Source organism: Pundamilia nyererei, unplaced genomic scaffold, assembly GCF_000239375.1.
Source record: "Pundamilia nyererei isolate P.nyererei 1_Seehausen unplaced genomic scaffold, PunNye1.0 scaffold00028, whole genome shotgun sequence".
In the NCBI taxonomy this organism is placed as follows: Eukaryota; Metazoa; Chordata; class Actinopteri; order Cichliformes; family Cichlidae; genus Pundamilia; species Pundamilia nyererei.
The window spans coordinates 3,468,496-3,493,683 of record NW_005187429.1 but is presented as its reverse complement, the minus strand read 5'-3'; the positions used below and the strand labels follow the sequence as shown (position 1 = coordinate 3,493,683).

The following is a 25,188-nucleotide window of genomic DNA, read 5'->3' as shown; positions in this document are numbered from 1 at the left end:
GTTTAATCAGAGCCTTATCGGGGGTCTTGTTGCAGCAATAAGGGCACAGACATGCGGACATTAGCTTTAATTTAACTACTATATACCTACACAAAAACAAAACAGTCATTAATTACATTAATTACTGAGCTACAGTACAGTGCATTGTTCTGTAAACTGTAACACTAACCTAAGCAGGGCAATATTTAAACCCAGAGAGGTACGTGAACTAAAAGTCGCTTAAAAGGGACTTTTAGTTCATGTCCCACTCACTCAAAATTTTTATTCAACTTTATTTGATTTGCAGTTAAGTGACCGTTATGTATCTTATTGGTCTTTTATCGTCTGTCTGAAACAAGTCTTTTTAGTTTCTGTTTCTTTAAGGCCCCCCCTCCCCCTCACTATAAGCCCAAATTCTGATTGGCTGCCCTTCGACTTGCTTCTAAACAGAACCCAGTGCTTGTTAGCTCCGCCTCCTTATTCAGGCATAGCTAGAGCTGATTGACCATATAAGGAAGGGTATTCCGAGCTGACATCAGCTCAGCGCTAGTGTTAAACACAACACAATGATTACTTTATAAAAGATGATGTAATTTTTTGAAACAGTGGTAATATGAAATTCCAGCAGCATTTATCAGGCATGAAATAAAGAAAGCATCATGGGTCCACTCTAAAGTGCTGACCTCAGACTTTTTTTTTTTAGCTAATCTAACCGGTGAAGCTTAAATTCACGTTAGTGCCTTTTAGGGCACTTCCCAACACTAATAGTGATGATAGTTTATGTGATGTTGTTGGCTTCTTGTTTAAATTAATAGCAGCTCTTATCACACTACATGTAAACAATAACAAACGCTTTGGAATAAAATAGCTGAAGCTTTCATATCTTGCTGTGCAACACACAAACACACACTGCCTGCACTGCACTGATCCATTCCTTTCAAAGCAGATTTAAAAAAACGCAATCAAAATTAAACATTTAATCTTGGCGCATTTCATCCTAACTGTGGTAAAAATCTCAGTAAGGCACGCTTGATACGCACTCTCTTTCCCCCCTCTCAACACTCTTTAACAAGTAAGAGTGCTCTGGAGCCTGTTACATGAAACTGGACATTACATCATAACGTGAATGATTTATAGTGCGAGCGGGTCACAAGTACCTTGACATTAGCCTCTTTAAATAAAGCTTACCGTTATGTAAGCTTGTGTACTCAGGAGTTACGTGTGGTTCGCACACATTGCAGATGAAGCAGAGCTGAAAAGCTGGTCGTCCACGGTTCTCGTCCCAGGAGTTCAAAAATAGTCATTTGCATTTCTACGCTGCTTACTTGCTGTAGCCGATTGCTTTAAAAGTCCTGCAGCAGTATGGTAAGTGTCCACACCTGTCTCCACATGTGAACCAGCAGGAGACATCAAACCTGCAGGAAATCATCAAAGGTTAGCCTTTTCTATGAGGTTTTGTTTGTCTTAATAGTTTGTAACATACTTGAAGCCTTATCTGGAGATAATAAAGTGGTAAAGCCATGTTCCTAACTAATTGGAGACGTTACAAACACATATGGGATATGTCTGGATCCAGACCTGGAGGCTTGTCAACTACAGTGATTAAAGCATCCCATACTTGTTTACCAAGTATCAGCTGCCGTACCAGCAGAACAGTTTCTTTCTTCAGGTTTCAAAACCGACAAATTCATCCTCCACACTCTTCTTCTTCTTTAGTTTGTTTCCTTCAGGGTTCACCACAGCAGATCACCTGCCTCCATCTCACCCTGTCTCTAGCATCCTCCTCTGTCCTACCAGCCCTCTGGACGTCCTGCTTCGCTACATCCTTGAACCTCCTTTGTGGTCTTTCTCTTTTCATCCTGCCTGAAAGCTCCATATTCAACATCCTTTATCCAGTATATCCACTATCCCTCCTCTGGAGATGTCCAAAACATCTCAGCCTCACCATTCAAACTTTGTCTCCAACCCGCTCAGCCTGAGCTGTCCCTCTGATGCACTCTACTCTTTCTAATCCTGTTCATTGTGGTCACTCGCAATGAATAGCTTATCATCACCTCGAGCTCCACTTCCTGCCATTGCCACTGTCTCCAAATCATCTAAACCTCCCTTTTTGCTGTTGCTCCTTGTCACGTTCCCTAACAGTCCGAGGGATGTGAGGAAAATAACGAAGCATGTCCAGATTGAAAAACTGAGACAAGTAGGCAAACGAATAAAGCAAAGGTTTTTATTAACAAGTAAAATGAAAGAGGCAAATGTGCCGCTATCACCTTTAAAGGAAAAGAAGCATAAGAAAGCAAGTTAAAAAGGTTAAATCTCCCAAAACACCCTCCTCTGACACTCATCTCCACCCGCTCCACTCTGCCTGCAGCCTTGCTTTGGACAGTTCACCCCAGGTATTTAATCTCACCCACCTTCACTACCTCTCCTCCTTGCATAAAGGGACTGAACTTCCAGTATAGTTTTATAACCTTGTGTTGCATAATGACAACTACAATGAAAATTAAATCTAGTAATTGAGGGGCTTAAGGCGACATGATGAACTTGTTTTACCCTTGGTGTGTGCACGGTGTTGTCCATCAGGCTCTGTCTCAGCAAGCCCGTCACCACCTCGAGCTCCTGCTCCGCCTCCCGGACGTTTGGGTCCAGTCGGAGGACTTCCTGGAGGTCACTGCTAGCTGAAAGGTAGTCCTACAGGATAGTCATTCATACAGAGAAATCAGGAATGGGAGGGGGAAGAAAAATCCAACGCATTATCTTAAAATGACAAGAAAGAGGTTTATGAGGGGGCGTGCCGGCACCTGTAAACCTTTAAAAGCCAGGGCTCGTCTGTAGAAGGCTTTCTTGTTGTTCGGCTCCAGCTGCAGCGCCGAATCGCAGTCCTGCCGGGCCTCTTCGAACCGATTCAGTTTCAGGAGACAGATGGCTCTGGAGGGGAAGTAAAGGATTTGTCAGACGGTCTCTGTCAGTGATGATCAGTATGAGGATCAGGCTACGCATGGTTAGATTACTCCACACTGTTTCAAATACAAATGAAAAATCTTCAAAATATGCACCGTAGAAGAGTAGGGACAGATGCATTTTCCCCAACATTTCGCACAATATCTTGTTGATAAAGAGATTTTTGCAGGATGTAATATTTACAGGGAATCCACATGTGTCCAGCAGTTTAGGCAACACAATATTTCATCTGAAATTCCTTTCAAATATACCGATACACCTTCATGGGGCTTTATCCAGAGCAACAACTGGCAGTGCATCAGATTTGACATGCCAGGTGGTCATATGGTGCCCTCTACTGTTCCCCCTGTCTACCTGTAAATGGAGAATTAGCTCTGAGCTCTGCATCGCTCCCTACCGCGAGAGGCCATTTTTCTGTGCTGACAAAGTAAGATCAAAACATGCAATTTCATTGAAAACTTGTGACACTGACGAGCAACTGGGGGAATGTGAAGGTGAAGAACGACTCTCATTTAAGCCTTTGCTGCAAGAGTAGAGAAACTGGCATTATTTCAGCGGATTTTTACACAATATTTGAGCTGAAGCTTCTTACTTGATGTAGGCAGCTATTCTGTTATTTTTGGGGGGGTGGCGATCAAACTACCCACCTTTCAAACAGTGTTTCTTTTGTAAAGTAATTCAGGCGCTCTTGTTGCAAAGACCAGTCAATTCTAGCGTCTGTTTGGGTTGTTTTTTCATACCTGTTTGTGTGGAGCGCACATTCGTCAGGTTTTATGGCGAGACATTCACTGTACTTCTCCAGGGCCTCCTGGAAGTGGCCTTTCTTGACCAGACTGTTGCCTTCCTGTTTAAGCAAAGTGAAGTGGGCTTCTTTTCTTCTGGCTGTTGGCAGAAAAATGTTTTATTTTTTCCAACTGAAAAAGATAACTTCATAAAGAGTTCATTTTCTTCAGTGCAAGTTATTGATTGGTTAGACAGATCTGGGGCAGACTGTACTGAATGGTTTGTCTTTCAACAAGCCTCTTCTACAATTTCTTCACACCGTTTCAGGCCTTAATAAATCCAGCCTGTCGGCAGCAGTCTCTGTGGACCAGCGGAGATGAGTCAACTCCTTAGTTAGCGATCGGCTGTGCTGAAAAAGCCAATGCGGCTAATGAGTTGTGGGAAAGACACACGCAGCGGTACTTAAACATAAACACAGACTCACAGGTACACAAAAAGATAACATTAATCAAATGACACAGCTACTAATGCCAACTCTCGAAAAAACGAGCTCAGCAGGCATTAAAAGTAATATACACTCACTAGCCTCTGGATTAGGTACACCTGTTCAACTTCTCTTTAACAAAATTATCTAATCAGCCAATCACATGGCAGCAACTCAGTGCATTTAGGTATTTAGATGTGGTCAAGACGGCCTGCTGAAATTCAAATTAAGATTCGATACAGAAAACAAAGGTGATGTGAGTGATTTTCTGTCTGAGTATTTCTGAAACTGTTGGCCAGCTGGGATTTCCCCCCACAAACATCTCTAGAGTTTTTGGACAATGGTCAAAGAAAACAGAGAAAACATCTACTGAGCCAAAGTTCTCTGGAGATAATGCCTGTTGATGTCAGAAGTCAGAGGAGAATGCTTCAGGCTGAAAGGAAGGGAACAGTAACTCCGATAACCACTTGTCTCAACCAAGTCATGCAGACGAGCATCTCTAAATGCACAACAAATGAGGAACCTGAAGCAGACGGGCCTCAGAAACAGAAGAGCGCACCTCCTGTCAGCTAAAAACAGGAAACTGAAGCTACAGTTCATACTGGCTCACCTAAATTGGACGACAGACTGGAGAAATGCTGTCTGGTCTGATGAGTAATGATTATTGCTGCAACATTCACATGTCAGGGTCAGAATTTGGCAAAAATACATGAAAGCGTTGAATCAATCCCACCTTATATCAACAGTTCAGGAGGTCCAACCCAGTAATAACAAAGTATAACTAATAAAGTGTTCAGACAGAGTTACTTTAGAAAGCATTCAGGCCCAAAGCACTATAAAACTGAATTAAAAAGCCTGAACCAGGTTTTGAAACTCTTTTTCATTTTTCTCTACCAAGAAAATTCTACTTTCATCCATTTACAATTGAACCAAAGCACAAAGTGAAAAGGCCTGCATGCTTTCTGAAGCAGCTCGGTACTGAAAGCTTATTTTTTTCCTTTAGCTGAGACGTCCGTCGATACCACAAACCACTCAGTGCTCTGTTGCTGGGAAACTAAATTGATATGTGGAGCATGAGTATTTGAGATCAATCACCTCTGAAGCTGATACAAGCTGGGAGTCAAGCTGTAAGGAGATAATTTAACAGATACAATCTAATAACATTACCAATAACACAGTCAAAACAGACGCGCTGGCACCGGCGCTGAAGCGTAGTGGCAGGTTAGGAGGTTTCGGGGCTGTGGGAGAATAATAACACAAGCTTGTGCAATCTTTGATTACAGGGTTATTTTGATGCTAGCTTGCTGTAGAGGTTGTGTTTAATTCTTTTCAATCCAAGCATCAATAGATATGTAATTTCCTCTGGCGGATAACACAGCTGTGTTTGCAAATGCCGAGAGAGCAGTAGCTTTAATCATCGCCACTAACGCTAGCTCAACTAATAAATGCAATGCTCATTTAACTTGTGTTGTTGCAATTAAAGGCATATTAACATATTAATGAACTCGAGGCTTCATTAAGTCTAATTGTTTTAACGGATAAAATTATAATTGTCAGAATTTTAATTCATTTTAACTCTTTTATTAAGGAGCACAGTTTGGTGTTGTTTTGTGTTGCGTGTTTGCGGTTTTATTTCCTGTTTTGGGGAAATCAACATGAAGACAGAAACAACACAAACGTGAGTTTATGAATGAATGAATTGAACATTTGAGACACTCAGATTGACTTGTTGTATTAGAGAATTGTAGATGTACACAAACAACTGCAGATTCTAAGATCATCAGTCCAATTTTACATAAGTACAAGTTATTCAGATGTGTCACAACTTTGCTAATGTCCGGAAGAAGACCCAAACTGTCACCCTCATATGAGAGGAAATTGATTTGAATGTTCAGGAACCAACAAGGCTCAAGCCATGAACTGGAAGCTACTGGGACACCAGCATCACTGTCCACAGTGAAGTCAGTTTTACACCATACACTGAGATGGTGCTGATCACAAAAGAAGCCTCTGCTCCAAAATCGACACCTTCAAATTTGCAAACTCCTTCTGGAGAAAAGTTTAATGGTCAGATGAGACAAATATTAAACTATTTGGCCTCAATGGTAAGAAGTATGTTTGGAGGAGTAAAGGTGAGGCTTTCAAGCCTAAGAAGACTGCACTAGCTGTCAAGCATGGTGGTGGTAGCATCATGCTATGAGGCTGTTTTGCTGCCAATGGTATTGTTGGATGGAAAAATGAAGAAGGAGGACTACCTCCAAATTCTTCAACTTCACCACAACAGTTGGATGTTTGAAACACATTTGCGTGTTCCGACAGGACAATGATCCCGTTCCCATTATGAATGGATAAAGCAGGCTAACATTAAACTTCAACCCCGCTGAAACTTTGTGTAATACACGTCAAAGCTGGTTCTGAGCCAGAAAACCAACTAATTTAAATTAAGTTTTCTGCCATTACAATCAGTCAAATATCTACCCGGAATTATTCCAGAAGCTTGCTGATGGCTACCAAAGACATCTTGTCAAGGTGCAACTTGCTAAAGGACATGTAACCACATATTAATGGGGCTGTATGTATATATACTGCTGACCTTGTTTGGATCAGAGAAAATTCAAAATAAATTCAAACTCGTGCACCCAATCCTTATCTTTTAAAGACATTATGATGTGTGCAGTACAATCATTCCACCCTGGAAAAAGAAACGTTCAAAGAACTCATTAAAACCTCAAAGTTAGCACCACATTCTTGCTCATAATGAGCAGATGTGAACTTCTGGCCACAACTTTATTTTACCACAGTTTATAATAACTTAAGATGCTGTCTTACATTTCTTATTGTTGGCATGGAGTCATTCCTCCTCAGTAAGATGGAACAAAATGCATTACTGTAGGAGGTAGTGATTAACAGTGCTGCGTATTCGCTGTGACAAATTTAAGCAGCACACATGTTGCTTTTAACACTTACAACTTCGATCACTTCCTGTCTGCTTCTGTTTCTGGCTTCATATTCATTCAGCTTTGTATGTGTTAGATCGTGTGTTTGGAGTTTTTCATTAGACAAGTACAAGTAAACAGATTTATCTGTTAGTGTTGTTGTGAGTTTTACAGCCTTATACTGCTCCAAAACTATTTACATATATTTGCATTTATGGCACATTTGGAGTCTCCTGGTTCTTGTGAGCAGTTCGAGCGCAGAGGAAACTTGACCTGGATTGTTCCATTACAGCAGCACTATAGTCTGTGTGGATCGTCTTTACTTTGCATTATTGATAGTACACCCAGACAAACACACACACACACACACACACACACACACACACACACACACACACACACACACACACACACACACACACACACAGAGGCTCTCAGCTGGAGCACCTTCACCACTACTCAGCATTTGCACGCTGATTCTGCTCACTGACTTCTGCTGCTGCTTTATTGTTCAATTATTTACTGTTTCTTTTAAAAATGCTACGTGAATGAAATCACCCAAAGAACTGTCTTTAGTCAAGAAAATCTGGATTTCTTTAAAAGGCTTCTTTGTTTGCATCAGATGTGCTCATCACATTTAACCACTTAAACCCACAGGAATGGTTGTTCCTCACCTTCCTCCTGGGCTGCTCTGGCGGCCCTGGCCTGGGCCTGCTCAATGCTGATTGGTTTCTCTCGGTGTTGCAACTGCACAGACAGGGGGACGACGGGAATCTCTGGAAGCTTCTGTCTCCACTCGGGTCCATCCTGCTCAATCAGCATCTTTGTGAGCCTGTCAGAGAACAAAGAGACTGAAACTAGTATCGCAAAGTGTTTCGCATTAGCAAGACTCGCGCAGGGACCCAAAGGGAAACTGAAATGACTGAGACGACTTGGTGTTACATAAAATCTGTCTAAACATGCACCAGCACATAAAGCGGCTGAAGTTTCCCGTGTTTGGATTTTTGTGTTCAGCTGACCTGTGGATGCTGTCGTGAGCCGCCTGTATCCCTGTGTCTAACTGCAGGACGGTCTTATAATCCACGTAGGCCTTTCTGTAGCGCTCCAGTGACTCATAGGCCATGGCTCGACGCAACAGAGGCTTCAAGGAATAGGGCTGCAGCTCCAAAGCCCTAAGAGGATCAGAGAGGAGAGGCGGAGACCGAGGGATCTGAACATGTGAATGAATATTTGACCGACAGGCTGTCGCAGCCTTTAGAGCAAAGAAACAAAAAGCAGGAAGCTGCTGGATCCAAAACTGCATCACTGTGGATGATCTACATGCTGTGTTCCACAGTTACAGAGAAAACAGTTACAATCAGGTTGTGGAAAAGCAGCTTGTCATTCAGTTTTCATGTAAATAATATTGAGTTTAAATAAAACACAGCCCACGTGTCCCCAACTGGGTAATGTCAGCTTTTGAGTTTTGCAGGTTCATGACTTCCTCTAGTTTTGAGAAATGATTTTGTTCTAGTTCAGTATTCTTCACGGTCTTCTGTTAATGGTTTATTTAATATGAGCTTTTTTATTTGTCCCTATAGTTCTTTGCTTGCTTGTAGATGACTTAAGGTTTATTAGTTCCCTTTTGTTAATCCCACTGTGTCCCTCCAGTCTTGTCTCTGTCTCTTGTCTTTCACTGTTAACTTCACATGTTCGAGCCTTTGTCGGTATCTTATTTCCTGCTTCTTTTTGGTGGTCTTTTGTCTTTTGTGCTTTGTATCTAATTCATATTCTCTTGTCTCATTATCCCTGATTTGTTCCTGCTGTGTCTCCCACTTTTGACTCTGTTAAAATAGTGAGTATAAGACAAAAAAGCACAAAAAGTCCCCCTTTAATAAGTTATTCATAAGTTTTCTTGGCTGATCTCTTTAGCCCAATCTCTATCTATGCGTTTCTCTCTTTATAAGCTGGTACTGGTAAGAGTAGATGTTCCAATCAGGCTGTAATTGTTGCCACTTTGGGAAAATTAAAGTGGCAACAATTGTTTGTGGCATTCAGAGCCTTTTCAAACCAGCTATCTCTCAAATAAAATCACACATAAACTTAGCACTCCACAAGATGGTTACGACCATGACACCAGAACGGTTCTGGTTCTGGCCATCTTTTAAATACAGTCTGTGATCTGACAGTGTTTTGGGGTGTGATGTCAGATCTGTGGATTCATCTCTCAAACCTGGAAGTTATAACCAGTAATAAAACCGACACTAGTCACGTACTTGTTGCAGTCCTGTATGCAGTCTGTGCTGTTTCCCTCCTTCAGGTAACAGGCTGCTCTGTTGGAGTAGAGAATACACAGGTCCTCTGGACTATCAATGCCTGCAAGGGGACAACCATAATCACATTTCTGAAAGACCAGATTCATTTACGTCATCTTGTGATCTGAAAAGCAGGTGTAAGGCCATGCTACACATCCATGTTACCAGCAGTTCTTTAGACTTTGTGGCCTAAAGTGCTCGAGAGAGAAGCGGCAGTTCAATTGCAAGTGTCCAGAAACGCTGAAGGGGTGAAAGGCAGACAGATAAAAGGCTGTGTTAAGAGATCCCTCGGTAGAGTCATTTTCTCCACTGTCCTTTTCACTCTAGTGCAGTTTCATAACCGCTTGGAGAGCATCAGTCTTATGTACAGCTTCCACAACCCACAGCGCATCATCATTATCATACACTGTTCTCACCAGCTTTCTGATTGAAGTCTATAATTAATCAAGTCTAAACGTTTGGAATCTGGCTACAGTGCAAGTGCAGAAAAAGCCTTCACACTTGCCAGCTACAAGAGTAAAAGTCAGCTGAGTGCTCTCTGTGCAGCGTGGCATTGAGCCTCACGTAAAAGCCCCATGCATCAGCACACGACTTCCATCGACAGCAACTTGTCTTGTGCCAACACTCCACTGCAATCACAAATCACCGGTGCAGAGACGCCTTGTGTCTCTGCTTCATGCTAAAAAGTGAAGTGACCTGAAGTCATCCTGCAGGCTGACTGGAGACACAGTGGTATAATGCATTCAAAACTGACACGGGATACGTTGGATTGTGGAACCAGGTGACACTGAGTCAACTTGTTTGTGATATCCTTACCCGGGCTAAGTCACAGATGCTACGAGAGGGTGTCTCTCAGGCTCTGTGACACCCATCTGCTGTTTTTGGCGACTCTACACTGAGTCACAGAGGTGGAAAAGCTACTCCAAGGAATCCAAGGATGAAAATAAACAAGAAATAACTTTCTGGTTGCAAAATTACTGTTATTTTCTAAAACTATACATGGTTTAATCAATGAATCAAGAAATTAGCAGTTAGATAAAGCTCCTCTAACTATGCTATAGTATCGTGGCTATAATCAGATTTGTTTATCCCAGGATCACATGCTGTGTAAGAGAAAAGAAACCGCTCATGTCACCCCCCACCTGCTTCAGCACATCCTTCAATGGCCTGGGTGTACTTCTCCAAGGCGTCTCCAAACTGTCCGTGTTTGAAGAGATGGTTCCCTTCATTCTTGAGCCGGGCCAGGTGAGGAGGCAGGGCCCCGGCGGGAGCATCCAGGTAACTTGTGTCCACTGCAGGGCTGTCCTCCTTCTTCTCTTGCCCACCAGCAGGGCTGTTTTCTCTCTGAGTGCCATTGACCGCCCCCTTCTCTGGAGCCATGTGAGGCTTTCCCCCGCTGCTCCCACCCCCGCTTCGTGTCCCACTCCCTGCTGTGGCCTGATCCGCGCTCGCTGCCCCTCCTCCGCCGCCCGGAGGTTTCTCCTGCGCGTTCCCCATAGCTGCAATCCCTCTGCAGTGTGCTCAAACTCTGCCTCTACCTCTCTCAGAGCCGCAGCTACATCTGAGCCTGGATGGGGATTTCTGCTGGACACACCCCCGACATGAGGCGTCAGATGTGATGTCAGCGAGGGGGAGGGGGGAGTGCCACAGCGATGCAGTGCTGCAGTAGGACAGCTCTGAAGGGAGAGCCTCAGTTTAGACTTCAGAGCAGAGGAAACCTGGACCAGACACACACATGCGAGACACTTTGATGCTTTAATTCATCAAATTGTAAGAAAAAAAAACCCATTATAATTTCGATTATACATGATTTACGCTGTATTACTGGAGAAGAAGTAACTGACAGGCAACATTTTGACACAGTGGAAAGATATAAATGTTTAATTACTCTTAGGATAATTGGAGTGAGCTGCAAATCTGATCAACAGCAAACAAACAGAATATTAATCATGTAAAATTACATTTTGTTGATGGAAAACCCAGTCCAGTAATGAAAACAATCATTGAATCCAGTCCTGTTTGTCACCTAAAGGGTAGTTCAGCAAAGTAATTACTTTGTTGATGAGAACAAGTTGTTCATAACTCTCTCAGCAGCATCTTAGCTGGAAGCAGCTCTCTGTCCAGCACCGGGAAATTAAATCAGGCTTATTTTCTATTGGTCAACATTTTGGCATGTAATTACATCAAATCACAGGTTCACACAAATGTTTTATTAGAATCTTTTAAAGATGGAAGTTTGAAATGAAATAGCTGCTAAACCCAAGTGCAAGTAATGATCCCAGTGAAGGCTTTGTTTGCTATTTCATTTGGTATCTCATCTTAATGAAACACATCATTTTAGTTTTTTGTTATTATCTATTATTTGTTGTGTCTTATTTGTGCAATGTGTACAAAAAACAAAGACACTGCTGGAGTCTCCTTCAGCTGCCCAGCAGCCAGTAAGTCAGAAGAATCTGTCACAGATTTTCAGCATTTGTACAAATTAAACCAGTGAGATACAGACCTGCTGGTATGAGGATTTTTGCACCTTTGAGTAGAGAGAGTGCAACAGTTTGAAATCTTTGTAGTAAGCCAAACTAAAAAGTTGCCATGCAGATATTAAGGGACTAAATGAACAAAAAAAAAATAGATTTAGATTTAAATCAACTTAAAAGCTAAACTTGGGGAAACAGTGTAATTTAAAGAAGTTAAAGCTATCATTGTGTTGTTTTAGATCAAAAATACATTCAATGGACACTTAAGTACACTTGTCTTGTACTGGGTTGGTCCCCCTTTTGCAATCAGAGTTACCTTAACTCTTTAATTCTTTTTCTATTGTGCAATATTGGTGAGCCAGTATGTTTCCTGTTCTTTGTGGACAGGAAACTGAGGGACCCAATGCGGTCTTCTGTAGCTGTAGCCGGTCTGCTTCAGGGTTTTACGTTGTGCATTCAGATACGCTCTTCCGAATACCTCGCTGTAAGCAGTTGTCATTTGAGTTACTGTTGCCTTTTTCTTTCGTTTTTTTAATCGTCTCAAAACTCTGTCCAATCCTCTCTGGCGTCAATGATGCAATTTCACCTAGAGAACTGCCGCTCATTGGACATTTTCTCTTTTTGGGAGATGGCTGTGGGAAAATCCTGGTAGATCAGCCTGTCCGGTACCAACAACCATCCCACAGTCAAAGTCATTAAAAAAAACCTTTGGGGGTGAGGGGAAGAAAACATCGCAGTCTCATTTAATCTTTATTACTATGAAAAAGGCCAAAAAAACAGTTTGCATTACACAAAATCAGGTTACTTCCCCTGCTGCATTTTGTTATTCTGAAAGGCAGAGTCTATTTCAGGGGTCGAAAAGCTGCAAACATCTCATAGCAACAAACCAATTACACGTGACTACATGAATATAGAAAAGTCTACAAGAGCTGAAACACAAATTTTCCTGTCGTCATGGAGATGCTACTAATTAAATCAGCTCATCAGTTAGAAAAACTGGGAAAAAACAGTCACAACCAGTTAAAATAGTTATTATTTAATAAACCAAAACAAACTTTCATACATTTTTGACAAGCAAATGTATTGTTTAGACCGAGAATAAAATGAGTAGTTCACAAATCTGAAGCCAGGTCTATTTATTTACATGATCCCACACTACAAACAGTAAACAGAGTCAAAACTGCTCCTCTCCTCTTCTTCATCGGGCATCGAATACAACCACTGAAATCAGAGAGTCAAGGAAATCCACAGCAAACGTAGCAACCAATTCATAAAATATCAATCAAACTCAAAATCAAAATATCTGAACACTCTTTAGCAAAAAGACTCACATCTGAAATAAACAAGTCAACTGGTCATTTTTAATGTTTTCACAAGTTGTCTTCATGCACACAAAGTCAAAAGGATACATCTCTTTGTTCTCTTCTTGTACATGATCCTGTAGCCACACTCTCTGCATCTGATCGGATCGCGGGCTTTGATTTCGTTCTCGGTGTGACATTCTGCAAGTGACGAGAGAAAACATGGTGTTATGTGTTCAAGTGCAGTTTGAGCAGAGCAGAGCAGCGGGCAACACCCCCTCACATAGTTTTTCTGCTGATGTTAATGACAGAGAAAGTTTGGACCTATGCAGCTACTGAGTCAGCAGAGTGTTGGTAAATTTTATTCACTTAGCGCACGTCTCTGAATTCAAAGAGGTGTGGCCCAACATTTAGTCCATAATGTGTAAGATGTATTCATTTCAGTTCATTCAGATTGTTACTGAGTTTTTACACCTTGCCACAAAACTTATTAGAACTAAAATCAGGGTGGTTCTTTTTCCAGATGCAAGATGACCAACATTACGTAATCATGGTGAAATAATTATTATTGGTTCCAAAATAGTAACATTGTATCAGACTGTAAAGGAGGTTTAATATTTCCCACTGTAAACATGTAGTGAGCCTAATGTGTATGTTATGTCCTCCAGATGTCTCCACCACAGTGGATTAAGTAGTAAAGACACTATTCAAACACAAGAACATCATGTAACTCTCAGTTAGTACTTGTGTTTTGCAGCTGGAAGCACAAATACCCACAAGGTAAAAAAAAAGAAAAAGAAAATCATCATACATACATACAGAACAATACAATCAACTTATCCCAAGCTAACTATGATTAAAACAGAGATTAGAAAAGGAGTAGGGGTCATGAGGCTATAAAGGCACCTGAGATGTAATTTCAGTGAACGGAAATTCCACACATGCCAGGTATCACAGCTTTGAATGCACAGACCGGTTTACAATAGGCAAGTTTTGGGCTCCAAGTGTTAATTAGTACCAATACTGAACTCATATTTATAATTACAGACGGTAGTTATGCGAATTTTCATGTATTAGGTAAAACAGGACATGATATAGTGTGCTAGACGGTTTTCTCTAAAAACTAGTGTTGTAATACCTGGAAAAATACACTCTTAGCGATCTCTGAAGCATTAACTATGGATTAATCCTTAATTTATTAATGTCGGAGAGGCTAGTTATACACTCTAAATTGAGCTGTAGTTTATTATTTGTCAACTTATTATGAGAGAATTGTTACTATGAAGGAACACATTATGAACAATATGTAAGGTCTATGCGGTGTAATGTAAGAAAAACATCCATTGGAGAAGCAGCCGTGATGGCAGTGATGAAAGGTTTGCATTAGAGCAGGTAAAATCGTACTGTTTGCATTACCAGCGGTGGTATTACTAAAGTAAACGTTGTAACATACCTCCACATATGTAGATCATAGGCTGCTGCTTGGGCGGCTGTAGATCTTTCTGTGTATCCATTTCTGATTCTTAACAAAAAAATACGAGACAGAGAGATAACTGTTAACAACATGCTAACAGAAACAGCATGGTACTGCCCGAAACAGACTAAAACAACCCAACCGGTATTTAGAGCAAACAACAAATATCTTTAAAGTATCTAAAAACGCTGCATAAACCTAACAGATACGGAGTACACAGGATGGAAAGATAATAACAAGGTTTCTCACCGTTTAAACACGTTAGCTGTTAGCTGTTTACCTCTCTTTTCATACTCCACAAGGCTCCTGCCTGCACATGCGTAGAACAGTCGTGCACCTCACAGCAAAGTCGCTTGTGATTGGTCGGACGATGTCTTTGAAAGAGACCAGAGAAAGCAATTGTATTTTTGTGGACAGCTCTATTATCAGTAACATTTTATTCACAAGTTTCAGTTGTTTAATTGATACAAATTATTCAATGTTTCTAAGGAGAGTATTTTAAGCCGTTTTGTTTGTACTCCGCTCCAGCAGGGGGCGCTGCGTTGAGGCCGTAACACCGTCATCTGACGATCCCTCAGCTGGCGCTGCTTTAGTTTTTGACAACAACGATTCAGTCGACAATGTTCTCGTCCTGACTGCTGGTCCCAAAAGTGCCACGAGTCCCTCTTAGTGTGTTTTCTTTTTAGTTTTGAAGTCGTACATCATGGAGACGTCTGCGCCCAAAAGGTTTGTGTTAATTTGACTACGCTAAAAATGCTATTATTAACGAGCTAGCCGAACAGCTAACGCTCGGTGGATGTCGCCGAGCTAGCTGATGCTAAGCTAACTTATCGTTGCCAGTCTTCTCTCAAACTTTCAGTTCTGTTCACGAATGTACAGATCGTTCCTCACACAGAGGCGCTCTTTCCTGAGCCCTCAATTGAGTGTCTAATAGATTTGGCTAATGATGTGGTCGTTTTATGTTCCCAAGTCTCTGTAAGAGTGTTTTGTTCAGTGGTTAGATTTGCACTTGAAATATCATTCAATCGCATGAATGATCGCACTGAATCACCCTCTAGCTTCCCGAGTGTCCTGCAAAAATTGAATTACTGTGTCTTTTTATGTCTAATATTGTTGCCTGTATTTGTAAACAGGCTTTAGTTATTAGGCTTTATGAAGAGGTTAGACATATATATAGTAAAGACGTGATCTCTCTTTATGAGTCTGCGTTATTGTTATTGACTTTCTTGGACACATAAAATGTCCTTGTAAAAGTTAAAGGTCCTCCATGTTTTTGCTTGCCTCTTTGCGTGATCTCTATTGAAAAAAAATACATTTTGAATGTCAGTAAAACTTTTTATCCAAATAAATAAAAGATATATAAAAGCCACTTTGCCAAATACTGATTGCAGCTTCTACTGCTTGCTCAGAGTGACTTGAAATCCTTTATAAGAGATATATGCTTGATAGATCACAGGCCATCATTTAGAACTGTTTAAATGTCGAACACGGTATTTTTTTGGCACGATTCCTGAAGACAAACCAGTATTACACGTTACTGATTACTTAGTTGGTTTCTGTTCTGTGGTGGTTCATGAGTTCACAGGCTCAAAAAAAGACAATGCAAGTTAATTTTACTGAATAGCTTTTTAACCACAAGGTGACAGATCTGAAGTCTTTGTATGATTGCTGTACTATTTTTAAATTATGAGATCACACATGTTCAGATGTGCAGATGAGAAATATTTATTTATTCCATTCCATGAGCAACCCTTTTGTTACAACACTATAAAGGATGAATAATAACAATAATAATAATAATAATAAAGTAATATTATTAAACATTTAGGTTGACAGAGTTTGGTAGGAAAGATTTCCTATTTAAGCTATGTGTGTGTAGTTAACATAATCAGAGATGCTAACTAGCAATAAAAACATTTTATCTTAAATAACATGATTATAATAGAATAGTAAAAAAAATTTAAATGAGTGATAACAAAATCAAAAGAAATTAGAACTGCTTTGGAAATCATTGACAAAAATAAAATTAAGTGTGCGTAATATAAAGACAATACAAATATAAAGTAAATAGTGCTTAAAAGTTTACTATAACATTCATAAATGTACAATGAAATTAAAGAATGAGTCTACAAAAATAAATATTTGAGCAAAATAAGTGATGATGATGATAATATTAATAATTATTATAATAAATATAATAATAGGTATTGAAATAGTTATAAAACACTATGTGAAATTCAGACTGAATACGTTTTTTTATTTTGGATTCAAGAAAAAAACGGCAATGTTTTCAGCTCTTCTCACCTTCAGTAAAAGGCTTCTCTGAAAGACTTTGAGGACACCATACTTGAACGTTTCTGTTCTGCTTAGTGGAAATTAACAGGAACAGCAGGATGTGAGGGCCTTTCCAGCTTCATATAGTGCAAACTTTTCTAAGAGGTAGTATAGAAATACCCTTTTAAAGGAAAAACACACACAATCTGTTTGTTGTCTTAGTCAGAGCTCATGTAGGATCATTTTTAAATGACTGAATCATTGATTCATTGTGTTTGCTTTATTCACTAGAGCCAGACTGAGGAACCTTATTGAAGTTTGCGTCACTTAGCGTTGCTCAGGGGGAAACAACCTCCTTTAGTCTCGTATTGCACGTGATAATATTTTTGATCAAGTCAGAAAATAGTGAACAGTGCATGCTGGGTTGTGTTTTCACTTTCACAATAACTTCTTTTGTCGATCACTTTGAACTTAACTAATAATGACTTATTCCTGTTGTTTGGCTGCGGTGCTGATTTTTTTTTTTTTATCTGTGAAGAAGTATTACTTCATATTCTGGTGTTTGAAAGCACCGATACACAAGCCTAAAAATATCTTTAAATGACAGCAAACAGAAATAATAACAGGTTGCAGTCTCAGTGTGTTTGACATTTATGTCCAGACTAAAAATCACCCACAGCCGTTCATTTATTTACAGATGCTGAAACGATGCCGTGTCTCCTGTTTTGTAATGTTTAGATTTGCCTTTTCCACTTATCATTGCTTTCACTTTTATATTGCTGTCTTATTCCCTTTTTACAGTAAGCTGAAAAAGCTGAGTGAAGATAGTTTGACGAAACAGCCAGAGGAAGTGTTTGATGTTCTCGAGAAACTCGGTGAAGGGTAAGAAGTCTTAACTTCCATTTTTACAGCTGACCATTGTGTAATAAATCGTTTTTTAAGTGCTGTCAGTTGTAATAAAGCACTGCAGCCATACATGTGACTTTAAGCTTTGTGTGTGTTTTTAGTTCCTATGGCAGCGTGTTTAAAGCCATTCATAAGGAGTCCGGCCAGGTGGTGGCAATCAAGCAGGTGCCTGTGGAGTCAGATCTGCAGGAAATCATCAAAGAGATCTCCATCATGCAGCAGTGTGACAGGTGGGACAGCAGTATGTCTCATACCATACGCCCATTTTTGCCCTTGAAAGCAAGGTTTTTCCTCAATATGAAAAATGTGGCATCCAGTAAAGTGGTTTGAGAGAAAATCATTGTTTATTTGCAGACTCAGAATACATTTTTGCTTATCATCTGCTCTAAATAACAGGGGATTGCACAGTTGTTATGTTTAATTAGATAAGAGCCTGTTAGTGTTAACTGTACGCAGACCAGTTGCACTTAGTCAGCCTTCTCTCAAAGGTCCATTCTGAGCCAGGAAAAGCCTCAAAAGACATTTTACAGAGATAATAAAGGAGGAAGTATGACATCATCATCATAGCCCATGTAGCTCTCTCGTGTCTGGATCCATGAGATTTTTTTTCTCACTTCTGCTCTGTATCTTCTCCTTTGATAACCACTCCATGTTGCGTTTCCTCCCCAGCCCCTATGTGGTGAAATACTATGGCAGCTACTTCAAGAACACAGACCTGTGGATTGTGATGGAGTACTGTGGCGCTGGCTCTGTCTCTGACATCATCAGACTGCGCAACAAGACGGTGGGTGTCTATGCTGAGCCGCAGCGACGTGTGCAACTTCGCTAAAACTTTATTTAAAAGTGCCTTTGACCTGTTGTCAGTAACGACTGCAATGGTGGCTTTAATTCACTAGTTTTTGTGTCAGGAAGACAATATTTTTTGATAAAGTTTCAATTCAAAGTGCAGTATTTATTGCGACTTAAAAGTGAAAAGATCTCCAGGTTGACCTTGTCTTTAACTGAACTCAGCGAACTAATGATTAAAAAAAAACTACAGACAAGTGCAGCAGTTAATGGTCTGTTTGTTCATGTTTGGTTTTTACTCTTCAATCTCTCAGCTGACAGAAGATGAGATCGCAACCATCCTTAAGTCGACGCTGAAGGGACTCGAGTATCTTCACTTCATGAGGAAGATCCATCGGGACATCAAAGCAGGAAACATCCTTCTTAACACAGAGGGACACGCCAAACTGGCAGACTTTGGAGTTGCTGGACAGCTGACGGTAAAATTGCAGCATATGTCAGTAGTGATAAGATGAAGTAATGTCTGCCAGCATGATGCTGTTTGTAATTTGCTTCTGAGGAGTTTTTGCTTGGTCCTGTCATGCTCTAAAAGTCTGGGGTAATATATATTCCCACTCTGTAGGACACCATGGCAAAGAGAAACACTGTGATCGGTACTCCATTCTGGATGGCACCCGAGGTAATTCAGGAGATCGGCTACAACTGTGTAGCTGACATCTGGTCCCTGGGCATCACATCCATAGAGATGGCAGAGGGTAAACCTCCTTATGCAGACATTCATCCAATGAGAGTGAGTGGAAATATTTCTTCTTGTTTTAAATGTGTTGTGAAAAACTTTTATCCTCTTTTTTTAATCCACCATAATCCTGTTATCGTGTTTCTGCAGGCAATCTTTATGATCCCGACCAACCCTCCTCCAACATTCAGGAAGCCGGAGCTTTGGTCAGACGAGTTTACAGACTTTGTCAAGAAGTGTTTAGTGAAGAACCCGGAGCAGAGAGCGACGGCCACACAGCTGCTACAGGTAAGAAGATGACCTCGCCACCACATACATGGATTACTACTATTATTATGTTACAGTATTTGAACAGGGAAGGACACTAAGTTGCTCTTAGTGTCCTTCCCTGTTCAAATAACTGATACAAGATGAAAGCAAACATATAAAATAGAGAGCAAATAGTCTTCCCCAGATACCCCGGAGATTTGTAAATATGGAAAATTTAATGCCGCCTCAGGCAAATAGAAACATCAGAGGGTGTAACACATGATGCTGGGTGGATATACCCGTATGGAAATACATTTGCATGTAAAATATAGTTCATATAACTTTTATCTTTTTGGTCTTGTGAATCTCCAGCATCCATTCATCAGCCAGGCCAAGCCAGTTACGATCCTGAGAGACCTGATAACTGAAGCCATGGAGATGAAAGCCAAGAGGCAGCAGGAGCAGCAGAGAGAGCTGGAAGAGGAGGATGACAACTCGGTGCGTGTGCTGATTTATTCACAGAAAGGTCTGGGGTGAAGAAACCTCAGATGTAATGCTGCATGTCTTAACTCTGTTTTTTATTCCATCCAGGAGGAAGAGACTGAGGTGGATTCTCACACTATGGTTAAGTCGGGCTCAGAGGGCGCCGGAACCATGCGCGCCACCAGCACTATGAGCGACGGGGCGCAGACAATGATTGAGCACGGCAGCACTATGCTTGAGTCAGACCTTGGCACTATGGTCATCAACAGTGACGATGAAGACGAGGAGGAAGACCAGGGATCGATGAGAAGTGAGCGGATATGATGTCTGCCTGAATGAGACGGTCTCCAAAATATTCTGTCCAGAAAGTTTATTTTGTTACCTTCGAGTTTAACCCATTTCCTCCTCCACAGGACATGCCACCCCCCAGCAGCCGATTCGTCCTTCCTTCATGGATTACTTCGACAAGCAGGACAACAAGGCGGCCCAGCAGCAGGAGAGCTACAACCACAACCAGGCACAGGAGCAGCAAGGCTACCATATCCAGTCCAAAAACGTCTTCCCTGACAACTGGAAGGTGCCTCAGGACGGAGACTTTGACTTTGTGAGTGTCATCCGTGACTCTGTTGTAGTGTTATTCATTGTGGAAATGTTTACAGCAGCAAAACAGAAGCAGCTCTGAGTGTTGTGACTCATTTTTTCCGTCTGTTGTTTGTCTGTGTTGCCTCTCAGTTGAAGAACCTGGACTTTGAGGAGCTGCAGTTACGCCTGACTGCCTTGGATCCCATGATGGAGCGGGAGATTGAGGAGCTCAGGCAGCGCTACACTGCCAAAAGGCAGCCCATCCTGGATGCAATGGATGCCAAGAAGAGACGACAACAGAACTTCTAAATGCCCCTTCTGACCCTGACCTCCTCTAATCTGGATTTCCCTAAGCCACGGTAAACAACAAATTCTGTCCAGTGATTTCGGGGGAACCAAAACAATCTCATTGGATGCCCTCTGCTGTTCTGGCCGCCTGTTAGCTGACCTCTAAATGAAGTAAGATGCTTCCTTTACTGGATGATGTCTGTTTGGTTCTGGGAATCCACACCCTTCCAAAAAAGAAAAAGGAGAACCAAGCTGTGGCTGTAACACATCTGAGAGTCACACAAAGAATTTCCTCTTTAATCAGCAAAAAGCCTTTTCTTCAGCAGGAGCAGCGAGCGAGGTCAATGGCATTACCCCCACCTCCCCGAGACTTTTTACCTTCACTGTAAATAAAACATAGAGCCTAGTTTGGAAATACCTGCGACAAAAGCTGTGGAGGTTCATCCATGACCAAAGACAATCGAGGTGATGTTGATGATGAAGTTGCCTTAAAATATTTGAAACCTGATTTTTCAACAGAAGCAATGTAGTAAAACGACCGAGTCTTTGGATGGTCACGTTTGTTTCCTCAGCTGGAGAAGAGTTGGACGAGAGACTATTGAAAGCTTAGAAAAATCCAGTGAATGTCAAAGAACAGATTGCGCATGTTTTCAGCTATTTTGTGGACCAGCTTCTCTTTAGTCTGCATTATCTTTTATTTAAATTAGGTGTTTTTCAGGTATGACGTTCTGGGTTTCCTTATACACCCAGTGCACAGTCTATAGTGGCAGATCTGAAGCATCTTTTAGTGCCTCGTAAACACACACGACACTCCCTCACTGCTCTTCATCCTGAAACGTTAAACAAACGTAATTTCCAAATAGGGGGAAAAGGTGAAAGTCATTCCTAAACACTGCACAGCATTCTTTAAATGTTTAAGTTTAGATAACTTTGATTTCTTTTGATTGTTCCACTTTGACTGATTGACTTGAGGCAGCATTAAGAGAGCTGAGTGACGAGGCCAGACCCTGAATTATTGCATAAATGGTTTAATTGCTGTTTTCCACTTCAGGAAAAACACATCAGGTTGAGAAAAAAGACTCGAAAGACGTAACAGTTGTACTTAAAACCAGAGCCGCTACATCAGCCACACACGTGATTTCTACTTGTTCTTTTTATTTTTAGATGATAATTTTTCCTCCATTGGATCAAGTTTTCTTTTCTTTTTTTCCTGCAACTTTTTTCAGCTATCAGTGAGAGTGCTTTCTGTTTCCTGATATTTGAAGGGGAGAAAAAGACAAAAAATGTGCTTTGTGGGTTTTGGGACACAAGCTTTGGCTTCTTTTATCTGAACATGAAGGCTTTTTCCCCTGTATTTTTAATAAGTGAGGAATGTTTTCCTTTCTTATCATAAATGAAGTCAGCTGTAAAATTTCCCACACACTGCATATGCTTGTTGGACCACTTTAATAACCAAATTCAAAGGAATTTAATCAAAAAATGAAAAGAAGGAAAGAATTTGTAGGTTTTTACTCCCAAAAATTATTAAGCTTGTTGAATGGTTACTACATTTTTTGTTTTTGTCTATGTATCTGGCTTCTGGCTCTAATTCAGCTCTTCTGCTAAAGTATGTGTTACTTTTTAAGCGCTAATAATGACCCTGTGAATGAATGAATTCATCCTGTCTTAATGTTAAAAACGTGCAGTGAATCTGCTGGTTGCTGTTACATATGAATGTGTTTTGTAGGTGAAGCAGATGGAAACCCTTCATGAATTAAGCCTGCAGTTCACACAAGCATTCACTTTATTTATTAACCACTCTGCTTTCTTTTCTTTTCGTGACACTGGTTTAAATATTGTGGCTGATTTGGCTGTTAATATTTTGGCCCTTGGTCATGTAAATGTGGTTGGACTATGCATGTTTATACTTAATTTTGCTCTGTAGTAGAATGCTGTTGTATAAGGAAAGAGTAATGTTTAAGAAGAAAATGTGGGCTTCCTTTAATTTTGCTTTTATTAAAAACTATTGAACACTGAAAAGTCCAATAGTTTGTTTTGGGGGTTTTTATGATTTTGTTTTGTTTCTTTAGAACTGGCTGTAATATGTACAGTTACCTAAAGCCACCTTTTGCTATATCATTATGATTTTTGTCTTCATTTACTTCACTTATTCGGTTTATGTAAAGATTGAAGGGTGTAGAGTGGAATGTAAGCATTTAATTTATTATGTTCTGTTTGTAATACTTTAATAAAGTTTCAAAAATGTTGAAAAAGTAATAAAAGTCACTTATAGTTAACCAGAGCTGGCTTTGGTCTAATCTTTAGATGTGGATGGATTAATACCAACATGACATGATTAGATACTCTGATTTCATTATGTAGACTTGTGTTACTTTTTTTGGAATTGAAAAAAAAATACAACAAACACACACTATGAAAAGTGCATGAAAGTTTTTGTGTTGACGGTCACATCTGCTTTATTCTTAGCCTCTAGCACAGAGAGACAGGTACATTTACATTCCTGGATGCCAAAAAATATGAAAAAAATTCCCATGAAAAGCTGAATAGTATGTTTTGTGTTAACTAATGTGAAAAATAAAAATCGCTGTGATTTAGTGGTGAATTAAATCTGATTAATTGCATAAATCATGACCCACTGGCTCTCGTTATCGACCCTGTATTTACTTGGTTTCGGATCGATATCAAAACTTCGGGCAGTACCGCTGATCTTTGCCTTCATAAAGGCAGCTTTGACGCCCTTCACCGTAACTCTTCTGCCAAGGGCGCATTTCATTTTATATTTAACGCCTTTTTATAGCTATAAGCGCGCCTGCTGCTCCTCTATTCAGTGCGGTACGGTAGACTTTGCGGAAACAGTGTTCCTTCTTTTTCTGCAGCTTTTCTTGCACAGTTGCATTAATCACAGCTCTTCGGAAAGGTTGGCAGCAAGTTGAAGAAATCTGGGAAGCATGTCTGCGCTCAACAGAAGGATCGTTAACACTGCGTCGGCCCCGGCTGCCATCGGCCCATACAGGTGAGACGTGGGAGCACAAGGACAGTCCGATGTTTGATCAGGGCCTGGTCTTACAGTTCAGTGAACTCACAGAGAGAACCAAAGTTAAAAGTTTCTCAGTGGGGCAAAGGGGCCCCAGCATAGCAGGAAACCGAGTAAGGTCGACAAGCAGCTGGCTTATAATGGCTTCAATTCGTCGCCAAATCATCTACACACCAAAAGCTCCTGTGAGGCAGGGAATATACAGGTAAGGTGTCCCGAAGAAAGTGCTGGGACTTGTTCTAAATCCATCATAACTCGATCAAAGTTCACGTGGTTTATCATTTATTTGGTGGATGTCACTCCTGTCAACCAGCAACAGGAAACTGAGGCTCTAGTTTACACAGGCTCACCAAACCGGACAGAAGATTGGAAAAATGTATCCTGGTCTTGATTTATGCTTTAACATTCGATCAAAATTCGGAAAAAGAGGGGAGGGGAAGGGAAAAGGGGAAAAAAGAAAAAAAAACTATGTCAATGTAAATGAGATATATACTTTGTTGCCTGATTTGAATAAAGAAAGGGGGAAAAATTCGGCAAAAACAACATGAAAGTGTGGAAAGTGGAAGTGCCTTGTATCGGTGATTCAGCCTGGTGGTGCAATGGTGTGAGGAAATATTTTCTTGGAACTGTTGGCCTTTTGTTTCACTTTCTCCTGCTGAAACATCATCCTGAGAAAGAAACGTGTGTGTGTGTGTCGTCCTCAGCCAGGCGGTGATCGTGGACAGAACCATGTACATCTCCGGTCAGCTGGGGATGGACGTCGCCTCCGGGAAGCTGGTAGATGGAGGAGTGCAGGCTCAGGCCAAACAGGTGAAACTCACTTCTGCCAGTGTTTAGATCAGCTACAGCAGAAGTTGCATCCACAACAGATTCCTAAAATACGAACAAATCTTTCCCATCGTGTCCTTCAGGCACTCATCAATATTGGGGAGATCCTTATAGCTGCCGGCTGCGACTACAGCAACGGTGAGAAACTGAGCTTCTCCTCGTATGTTTCACATGTTCTGAAATTTAAACACGAGCTTTCAGAGCACATAAACCCTTTCATTTCAGTGGTGAAGACTACTGTGTTACTCGCAGATATAAATGACTTCAACAACGTCAATGAGGTCTACAAGACATGTAAGCCAGCACTATATTGTTCCTTTCATTTTGACCACATTAGCAGGGAAAATGACAGTGTGACAAGTTTAAGAGTCACCTGACCGATGCGCTCACTTAGCTTTT

At 40.8% G+C, this 25,188-nt stretch overlaps 4 protein-coding genes across 4 annotated transcripts in view; 2 read left to right on the top strand and 2 right to left on the bottom strand.

Moving 5' to 3' along the window:
* Window positions 1-366: 366 nt before the first annotated feature.
* On the bottom strand, window positions 367-10,934 carry spag1a (sperm associated antigen 1a). Its single transcript, XM_005728485.1, has 8 exons — window positions 10,517-10,934; window positions 9,336-9,435; window positions 8,100-8,252; window positions 7,755-7,912; window positions 3,678-3,819; window positions 2,778-2,904; window positions 2,530-2,667; window positions 367-1,394 (listed from the first exon to the last, which is right to left on the bottom strand). The coding sequence occupies exons 1-8, from the start codon at window positions 10,869-10,871 to the stop codon at window positions 1,389-1,391; spliced, it is 1,179 nt and encodes a 392-aa protein (XP_005728542.1). The 5' UTR covers window positions 10,872-10,934; the 3' UTR covers window positions 367-1,388.
* Window positions 10,935-12,585: 1,651 nt separating this feature from the next.
* polr2k (RNA polymerase II, I and III subunit K) lies at window positions 12,586-14,955 on the bottom strand. Its single transcript, XM_005728486.1, has 4 exons — window positions 14,873-14,955; window positions 14,603-14,671; window positions 13,258-13,350; window positions 12,586-13,069 (listed from the first exon to the last, which is right to left on the bottom strand). Exons 2-4 carry the CDS (start codon window positions 14,661-14,663, stop codon window positions 13,047-13,049), a joined length of 177 nt encoding a protein of 58 aa, XP_005728543.1. The 5' UTR covers window positions 14,664-14,671; window positions 14,873-14,955; the 3' UTR covers window positions 12,586-13,046.
* Window positions 14,956-15,170: 215 nt separating this feature from the next.
* stk3 (serine/threonine kinase 3 (STE20 homolog, yeast)) lies at window positions 15,171-23,202 on the top strand. The gene is made up of 11 exons (XM_005728487.1): window positions 15,171-15,349; window positions 17,699-17,779; window positions 17,905-18,033; window positions 18,473-18,587; window positions 18,904-19,068; window positions 19,212-19,379; window positions 19,476-19,613; window positions 19,947-20,072; window positions 20,166-20,367; window positions 20,471-20,661; window positions 20,790-23,202. Exons 1-11 carry the CDS (start codon window positions 15,327-15,329, stop codon window positions 20,946-20,948), a joined length of 1,497 nt encoding a protein of 498 aa, XP_005728544.1. The 5' UTR covers window positions 15,171-15,326; the 3' UTR covers window positions 20,949-23,202.
* Window positions 23,203-23,745: 543 nt separating this feature from the next.
* LOC102207280 (ribonuclease UK114-like) overlaps window positions 23,746-25,188 on the top strand; it is a 14,420-nt gene continuing 12,977 nt past the window's right edge. The window contains exons 1-4 of the mRNA XM_005728484.1: window positions 23,746-23,940; window positions 24,666-24,771; window positions 24,873-24,927; window positions 25,015-25,083. Coding sequence (XP_005728541.1) covers window positions 23,876-23,940; window positions 24,666-24,771; window positions 24,873-24,927; window positions 25,015-25,083 — 295 coding nt within the window. The 5' untranslated portion in view covers window positions 23,746-23,875. The remainder of the gene's footprint in view (window positions 23,941-24,665; window positions 24,772-24,872; window positions 24,928-25,014; window positions 25,084-25,188) is intronic.